The sequence below is a fragment of the Ixodes scapularis genome, unplaced genomic scaffold, assembly GCF_016920785.2.
Source record: "Ixodes scapularis isolate PalLabHiFi unplaced genomic scaffold, ASM1692078v2 PGA_scaffold11__112_contigs__length_91849675, whole genome shotgun sequence".
Lineage (NCBI taxonomy): Eukaryota > Metazoa > Arthropoda > Arachnida > Ixodida > Ixodidae > Ixodes > Ixodes scapularis.
Genome location: NW_024609837.1, coordinates 45,610,610 through 45,620,308, shown reverse-complemented (window position 1 = coordinate 45,620,308; position 9,699 = coordinate 45,610,610). Strand labels below are relative to the sequence as shown.

Below are 9,699 nucleotides of genomic sequence, written 5' to 3'. Positions count from 1 at the left end.
CAAATAAATTAGATTAAATGAAATGAATTAGCAATTCCACATCAAAATCAGAACAGGTATTCCCTGGGCGCCATGTCTGGGCGTGTTGTTCACAGAGAATTCTCAGAACAAGCAGTCATCTGCTCATCGTCTGCTAAGAAATACAATCTATTGGAGCAACCAGTCGTTATATGGTGCGTTTAACGCCGTGAGACAAACTACGCACGTCCAGCACGCGACACGCGTCTGTTTGCAATCGATGACTCCGTTTCCTCACCTAGTGGGCCTCATACGCAGCGTCCGTCCGGACCTGGTGCGGACAACTTCCTCGGCGGACGAACCACCGTCTTCCACGCGGGACAGGTAACTCTGGTAGCGAGCCAGGTTACTGGGAGACAGCTTGGACGTGTCGTGGTGTCCCGATGTCCTGCTGTCCGGTCCCGCAGCTGACAACTTGTCTTTGGGCGATGGACGGTACATGGACATCTTGGGGTGTCCGCCGTGCAACGCCTGATGTTTGGCGTCGGACCGCTGCTGAGAAGCGGACAGTCCCTCTTTTACCGAGACTTGTCTGGACATTTTTGTCCGGGCGTAGTGTTCCAGGGTACCCTGAGGTCCCATCGTAAAGGTGTCCGATGTCTCACTGAAAAAACAAATCCGATTAAAACAAAGAGTCATTTCTGTGAACGTTGTTCGAGAGAATGAATACATATCTTGCATGGATGTCACATTGCATGTAGTGAACAAAAATTTGTTTCAGCACAATGCTATTCACATGCACTCGTGACGTAAAACCGTTGTTCAAGACATCATGCTCCTGCATCGACTTGGCTCCCAATTATTCGGTGATATTTTTAAAGTTTGTGCAAATGGCGCGTTCATTGCTCGCTTTTCGAAGCGACGAACATACGCACCCTAAGAAATTCCTGCGCGTCTACTTACCCGCAAAATACTCAAAGAGCCAATCATTGCGATCTGGGAAATCAACGAGCGAATGATGAGGCGGAACATCCGTTTAGACCTCAAAATGAAGTCTGCGCTGTGGCATTACGCAATGCAAAGCGTCATGCTTGCATTGCGTAATGCCACAGCGCAAACTTATTTTTAAGGTCTAAAAAGATGCTCCGCCTCATCATTCACTCAGCTGATTTCCTAGATCGCAATGATTGGCTCTTTGAGTGTTTTGCGGGTAAGTAGACGCGCAGGCATTTCTTAAAGTGCGCGCGCGTGCTTGGCTGTGAAAATAGCACGCTGGGATGTGATTTTGTAAACATTAGAAGCAATTTCATTTGGCCACCGCCATGTCTTTCTGCTCGATAGAGGTCTTAACATTCCTGCTTCTTTAAAATGTTCTACTCAGGTTAGTAATTCGTGAAACATGGAACCCAAACGTCAACGAAGTTGTTCACAGCTTTCTGTATATTCCTAATGTTTTCAAAAAAGAGTCTGCGACAGATCGGCTTTAACCGGCACTGCTATTATATGTTGCGGGTTTGTTCCAAACGACACGAAAACAAAAGAATAGAATGCAAATCCACTTTTTCTTTTTTTTCAAGAAACAGGTCACACGAGTTGAGTTCAAACCGTTTAGGCTGGGCAAATGTTTCTTCCTGCCGGCTACCCTCTCGAGCCCCTACAGAATGCGTCCAACATGGCCGCACCTCCAAATTTAACTTCCACGAACAACTTATTTGCATGCATGACGTCACGCTGCTTGTTAGCGGACAAAGACACCTCTACACATCCTCTCTCACACTATTATTCCGACTTCGCGAATGCCGGTACCGATCCGAGCATTGATCTCAACTCAAGCACCCCACAACTCAACATCGGGCTCAGTGCCGGAATGCCGCAGCGTCCCGGCATCGCTGCTTACAAGACAAGGGGTCTTAGGCCTAGCAGGGCACTACGTTCGGCACAAAGTGATCTTTTGCATGCCGGCATCAATCATCGTGTTCTTACTGGGACGAGAGAACTCGCTTCGAATTAAACCCGTCATGATCCAAATCATGCAACATGGACGAAACCCCACGCACGTCAAATTGAAACATGGTTTAGGCTTAGCAGTTCCCACAACAGACGCTTTCACCACGTCGCATGGCTAGGGTTTAAACGAGTGCACGTTTATGCAATGGACAGAACTATCATAGAGCAATAACAAACCAAGAACCGGGAAGACTTTTGCTCAAATTCAGCGAAAAATAAGGATCTTTTTTCCTACAAACTCAGAAACGAAAACATTGTCAGGGGCACAAACACGAAACAAAAATCACGGCAGACATCTTGAAATCTCGAGCTATGCACCAAAACACTCTTGTTATGCTCACTAGCCATCGCAAAACACCACCGCACCTTGCTGACACGAACGTAAAACGATGATCCCCCGATTTCGAACAGTCTACCAAACCGTTACGCCAGCCATATTCAAAAAATACCTCTTTGGACACGCAAAACATGCATGAGGAGTCCTTACCTGGTGGTTGAGCCGAACTAATTCCATCCAGGGCACCAGCGACACTTTAAAGCTTCAAATATGCACCCCTTTCGAGAGATGAATGTTGTCGAACTTGAGTCAATGGTTCAACAGATGTTCACAGGTCGTAGCTAAGGATATATCAAAACAAGGTTCGAGTATTTTCTTCTCTACAGAAGCTGAAACTCGAGCGACGTTGTCCGCGAACAAGCTCAGCGTCGAGCGGAAAGTTTAAAATTAGACGACTCGGAGACTCTGCTTGGTGGGGGGTGCCTAGCGTTGGTCGTGGCCCTCCTCGACCAATCAGAAACCTCCCCACTCTTCTCGGGGGAGGAGTTTTAGTTTGATGGCCCACGGCCCCAGACAATATTGTGTGCTTGCAATTATGGTACAATGACTTCGGTTGCCGAAAAACGAATCGTGGTGCTTGCGAGGTAAGTCGCATCGCGCATTAGAGTAGACGATATATTTTTTGTACAACTGGAATGTGAAGTGCAAAACTAAAACCTTTAAAAGCGTCTAAGAGTTTGATGTCTTAAATCGACAATGGGAGATGCAGATTTTTAATTCATTAGCGGAGCTGTGAAATGAGCTAAAACTTTTGAGCTGTGTTTCTGTGGTCTAGTAGGCCTTCACCTGGCTATGTCGTACATACCTTGGATTTAAAGGGTTAGCATTTTGTATGTCTCAAACTACGCAGGTGGATGGGAACTTTTTATCGCGGAAAGAACTGTGAAAATTTTGTAATATGATTTAGCAAGGTCACGACTCGAATTTTCCTCCGTCATATCAAATTCAGTCTAAAAGCCAGGCCATGAGCGTCAATAATGTTCAGAAAAAAGTTACCGTATTCAAATTGTTTACTTACAATGGGTACTTTGAATTGCGCTTTTATTATAGCAAATACTAAAAAGGTTTTTGTTTGCGCTTTTATCAACCAAAAACTGTTCGTGGCTCAGTTTTTTTTTTTTTTTTTTGCACAAGGTTGCAAATGGTGATATTAAAGCTCCTCAGCTCTTTAGCACAATTGAGTTTCATGTTACATTCCTATTAACTATACGTCTTATTTGTTTTGATGTTCGCTCGCCTTGTAAAAGTTCGCCATTTTTTTTTTAATTCAGTCATTATAAAACAGCACTGCTACACCTCATCTCAACATCTCTGCATCAATTAAAATGTGCCGCCACCAATTAGAGGATCTTGTACAAAACTCATAACCTTTTTTTGGGGGTTAAGTATTTTTTTAATATCTGCGTTTCAAATATGAGTGTGAGTTTCTTATTTGGTTTTTCTCTTATTATGTTTGTAGTTTAGTGCGTGTGTGGGGGTGCGCCAAGCAGAAGACTGCTGTGATTATTTTGGTGATTCAAATCTAAACAATTATTAATGCATAAATAATGTATTAGAACAGAGCAAATTTGTTGTAGTAATAGCCGGTTCATGATTATTCGCTGAACATTCCAAATGCTCGAACGTTCAAAACTCTGATAAGAAATATATTAGGCTTCACTTGTCGCCACATATGATATGACGTATTCATTATCAAGAGTGATACATGATATCATTTTGCCGTCAATTTGCTAGGCCGCTTAAGTAAGAGGTACTCAACGACACATGAAAGCTTAGACTTTTATGTGTAAACTTTTATCATGTGCGATTACTTTTATCAGCAGTAAAAAAAATCAAGATGTATTCAAAGAAAACCCCGACGCCAATATTGGCTGTCGCGCTTTTTCTAATTAAACCACGAAAAAATGTCACAGCGACTGGTGTTTAGCCATCTCATGCCGCGAGCCATGAGATGGCTTCCGGCATGAGATGACATATAGAAAAATATTTTCTTTTATAATTTTTTGTAAACGTTGGAACAATTCATCCCATGACCAATCAGCCCATGGATACGCGCAGCTGAATCTAGATCACAATAAAATTATTAGCCCTGTACTTTTCACGGCTGGTTCGCGATGTTTTCCGATTTCAGCCTTTCCGAAATAAGTCACACTTGTAGAGTACAATCAGCGTTAAAAAATTGATTCGTTGATAGATTGTAAAAGCACAATTAGTGTTTAGCGGAGTTTTGTGTTTAGATTAGTTCACAACACTCGTTTCAAAAATATTTTTGTTTGTTTGTTTGTTTGTTTTTGTGCCACATTTTTAAAACAGCTTGTTTTAGAAAAGAGGCGTTTGCGCTGGTTTCATGCGTGTTCGTACAATGCCTCGTGTCAATTTAGTTTTTACTATTCTAGCCGATCCAGCACCTCCTGTGCTATAAAAGTAGAAAATACGGCTGCTGCTAACGGATAAACAGAAGCCACTTTTCTTGAGGACGAAGAAATTTTAGCGCTTTGAGTATTATTTAAGTTAATGTTGTTTGTCTGTTGTTGTTGTTGTTTGATTTTGCTATGGTGACGCTAAGACCTAAGAAGGGTTTCGAAAAGGTTATCGACTAATAGCAATAATCATAAAGTTACCGACGGAGGTAAAAAGCAATTTTTTCCTCTTGTGAAACTTTTGTTAATGCTATCTTTTAAAGAAATATGACGAGAAGTATTCTTTTAATGTTCGACCAGCGCGAATAAGCCAGAACTGTGTGACTTTAAATTTCCTGGTGTTCACTGGAGCTTCCGGTTTGTTGATAACACGAGCCACGATACGGCAGAAAAGTGCCCGTGTCTTATTTGAGTTCCTAAGCTTCAACTGCCTTTTACAACTAAATAGTATAAAAAAAAAACTGCGGTAAATGTGTTGGATCTATGTATTGTTAACGACTGTGACGTTGTAGTTTCGAAAGTTGACACTTCAGTGGTTCCAGAAGATGTTTGGCACGATCCGTTTGTAACAACCGTGAAATTGCTGTTTCAGCTTAAGCCGGCATACAACCATGTGTTATTCGACTTTAAACAGGAAAATTACCTGGGTCTTGATCATCATTTCGCGAATATATATTGGTATTAGGGCTGGGCGTCGATTAAAAATTTTAACCCGATTAATTGCCACATTTTAATCGATTAATTAATCGATTAATCGGTTTATTAAAAAGAATGCAACAACTCGTCTTGCCTTTGAAGATTTATTTTACTCTCTGTTACACGGCGCAAAGGACATTCACAATTGAGAATACATGTAGTTCAACGATTCAAAGACTCACATATTTTTGCTTTCCGAAGGCAAAGAAGTTTGTCCACATTCTCCGACAGGAAGACAAGAAGTCAGGGCTTGGGTGATGCTTTCTTCTTTTTTCAGGAAAAGGGGCCTCGATGAGAAGGCGTTGATTGTTGTCTGTGTTTTGGCGGATGTCCTTGCTGGCAGCGGCGTACATGGTGCTTCGGTCGTAGGCGATACTGAAGCGAACTTACGCTTCCACTGTATGAAAACGGCTCTTTGCAGATGATGCAGTGGACCTCCTTCGAGTTAAAAAAATTCACCACTGGAGTTTACTTTAAACCTCAACTTTCCAGCGAGATTGCCTTTCATACTCGTGAACTCGTCCATTTGTACGGGCCGAATACTGGAACAAGTAAGCATGGCACATGAAGGCACCCTAAGCATGATGTCGTTAGCTTCCCAGCTTGTTGTTCTGCTTGTTTGTCTTGCCTGGGCAGGATGTGTAATAGATCCTCAACACGTAAAGTTTCGCGGTCGTAAAGGGATCAATTGCGGGCCCGGCTTGTTCGTCTGGCATCGGTAGAACTGTATTGTATATCCTCGAACACGTGACGCTTCGCGAGCGCGAGAACTGAACCTTGCTCATACTCATACCACCTGGCTGGGAACAGAAAACCTCTCAAGACAGAACGACCGGATGCCCGCCACGCAGCGTTTTCCTTAAAGGGGGGTAAGGGGGAGGGGGGGGGGGGGGCATGAGTCAACCTAAGTTCGGGCAGGTCGTCCAGGATAGAGCCATGCGTGCGTGCAGTTGACTTCTTTTTGAGTACCGATTAAAAAACTGATTAACCGGTCAAAAAAAATTCATCGCGATTAAAGCCTTAATCGATTAATCGCAAGGTTAATCGATCAATTGGCCACCCCTAATTGGTATCCGGTGATAACAAACACTGACGTAAATTCAGCCTGTAATGCTTTCACTGACATTGTAAGAAATGGTATTTAACGCTTTATTCCACTAAGACAAGTAAAAGGCAGAAGTTTCCATGGTGGTTTTCATCGGAACTGAAGCGTACAATGGAAGAAAAATCACGGTTTCATTTTCATTATAAACGCGGTTACGGTGACGCTTGGTACGCGAAATTTAGTAGGGCAAGGGCCGAAGTAAAGTTTCTTTATCAGAGAGATAAGGAAAACTTCAGGAATAACACTGAGAACCTCCCCCCCCCCCCCCCCCCCCCAAACTTCTGAAAAATCCTAACAATATTTGGAAGTACAAAAATAAGGTGCTGGGGCACAGAAGCCAGGTGCGTTACGTTGTCAAATTATTCCGGTTTTCATTCTGACCCCGGTGTTGTCGGCGATATGTTATCGTCATACTTCTTAAGTGTATTTTTGTGTGATATGCAATCTGCGAGCTCAGAGCCACTAGCGGTTAATCATACTGTTGTCGCGAAAACTGATAGTGTTCTCACCCCATTTAGCGTCGATCACTCTGTAGTGCACGATTGTATTAGACGTTTGAAATTTAAACTCTCATCGGGTTCCGATTGTGTACCAGCGTTAATTGTTAAAGGTTGCTCTGATGCGTTTCTGCCGGTCTTGACCTACCTTTTTAACTTGTCTATTCAAAACTGTATTTTTCCAAAAAGTGGAGGTCAGCCATTCTGGTGCCTATTTCAAATCAGGGGACTCTGCAGATGTTAGAAGTTATAGACCCGTTTCCTTACTAACCACATTCTCGAAACTGTTTAAGATTGTGGTAGAAGTGCACCTCTCTAGCTATTTCAAAGAAATATTAAATTGATCTCAACACGGCTTTGTTCAATCTAAAAGTGTTGAAACTAACTTAGCTGAGTATTTGAGTCACGTTCGCCCCATTGTTGCCAACCATGGGCAGGTTGACGCCATTTATTTTGACTTAAGTAAAGCCTTTGACCTTGTGCACCATGACCTATTAGTGCACAAGTTATCGGAATATGGAGTGTGTTTGCCCTTAGTTTGTGGTTTCAGTCATATCTGTCCGGGCGCATGAACAACGGTCGTGTTAACGGTGTGTTGTCGAGATCATACATATCATCAATCGGTGTTCCTCGGGATTCTATTCTAGGACCCTTGCTGTCTAATATTTTTGCCAACGACGTCTCTCTGTGCGTAAAACATTCAAATATGCAGCAGTTCGCTGATGATATTAAAGGGGCGGTGCAACGATTTTATGACTAAAACAATTTGCATCTCGTCATGTTTACGTTATTTATCGTGTCCCAGAGGATAGAGAAAACACTTCCTTCTTTAAAAATGTCGCGATTCCGCTGCATAATCGCAAAGCAAAAGTCGAGCTTTTTCCCCCACCTGCAGCCCCAAGTGGCAGCCGAGGGAACTACGGCGGAAAGATTACGTGACCTCGCTCGGCTCTAATGTACGCAGAGAGAGGGAGGGGTAGCGTCCACCGACATAGCACACGGGAAGCTACACGGCACTCCGAATGACGTCACTGGGAGTGCGACCAGGTGTGGACCCTGAAGACTGGGAGTGAGTTGAGGGGTGCCCGAAATGCCAATCTTTATCTTTTTTTTTACGCAACAACTAGGACACGCAGGCGAAATCGGTTTTCTGTTCTTTACCTACAGAAGTGTCAGGGGGCAACTTCCAGAAATCTTTGACCGAAGTCCGAAAATCGTTGCACCGCCCCCTTTAAGGTCTTCAAACAAATAAAATCACATGTTGATTGTGTTCTGCTACAGGAGGATATTACTGCTATTTCGTCATGGTGTCTTCAAAATAAATTAACGTCTAAGGCCAAAAGAACATGTGTTATCTTCTTATCAAGGAAGAAACGTGCGCTTGATTTTTTGTATAAGTTTTTGTATAAGAATATTGTGCACGTGACTTAGGAGCAGAGTTGTACACGTTACAAACAAAAGTAACCAATTACAATTACTTCACTGTAAAAGGTAACCGATTACAATTACATTTACAGCCTCAAAAAAGTAATCTAAAAATTACTCTAAAGTAATCTATTACTTCCGACGTTACTTTTCGTTCAACTTTTGTTTTTTATTACGGTAGCATAATCCTTGGGATCTCGCGCTCAGTTGTTCCGAAAAAAAAACAAAGAAATAGAAAGCCTTGACCGTTTTTGTTTAGAGCTGACTGAGTGACGCCAACATACTCAATCCCTCTGGTGAAAAAAATAAAAACAAAATAAAAAGAGCCCTGTTTAAATGTATTACTCACAAGAGGCTCGATAAGAAGCCATGTTTTATACCCAAACCTAATCTCAGGTGTACCAAAAGAAAATTTACCCAGGAAACGAAGCATTGTGAAGTGGCCTTCTAATCCTCGAGGTCTCCTGCTTAATAATTTTCAAAAAGAAAAAGAAATTACCGTTGCCCAGAGCAGAGTAACTCCAGCACATCTAACCCCCCCCCCCCCCCCCCCAATTCCCCCCTCCCCCTCCCCCTCCCCAGAAAAAAAAATTAGAAAAGTTGTAATGGGTAATTTTGTAATCGATTACAGCAAAAAAGTACTTCAATTACAAGGATCGTTACTCCTTAAAGGAAGTAATTGGAGCGTTACAAAATTACAGTAAAATGTAATCGCTTACAAGTAATCCATTACACGTTACGCGTTACGTACAAATCTGCTTAGGAGTGTATATTGATTCATCCCTTAGTTTTACAAATCATGTGTCAAATTGGGTTAGCTCTTGCTCGCGACTTTTAGGTTTGTTTTCACGTATTACCCGTCGTTTCAAAGAGCCGTCCTGTATCGTAAGGATTTACACATCGATTGTGCGCTCGAAACTGGAGTTTGGCTCTGTAGTTTGGAACTGTCTGGGTGTGACCAACTCTGATGGCCTACAACGTGTGCAGAGGAAGTTGACACGGATTGTTTACAACCATTATTACAGCCGCCGGATTATTTTTTTTTCTTTTGGTTACGAGTGGCTAAATTTGCAATCACTGGAGGCTCGTCGCAGTTTTCATAATTATGTGTTTTTGCATAAAACTGTGCACAGTAGATTACGTTTGTCCTAAGCTTGTTTCTCTGCTTTCTATACATGTCCCTCGAGTAAACTGTCGACACCACTACACGTTTTACGTGCAAGACATATGTTCATTTTCCCCAATTTTACGAAT

At 42.5% G+C, this 9,699-nt stretch overlaps 1 protein-coding gene across 1 annotated transcript; it reads left to right on the top strand.

Moving 5' to 3' along the window:
- Nucleotides 1-7,663: 7,663 nt before the first annotated feature.
- On the top strand, nucleotides 7,664-9,384 carry LOC121835057 (the record flags this gene model as incomplete). The annotated part of the gene is made up of 3 exons (XM_042288985.1): nucleotides 7,664-7,747; nucleotides 8,257-8,395; nucleotides 9,209-9,384. Coding segments are annotated over 3 exons (399 nt in total), but the record flags the coding sequence as incomplete, so codon positions are not given.
- Nucleotides 9,385-9,699: the final 315 nt, after the last annotated feature.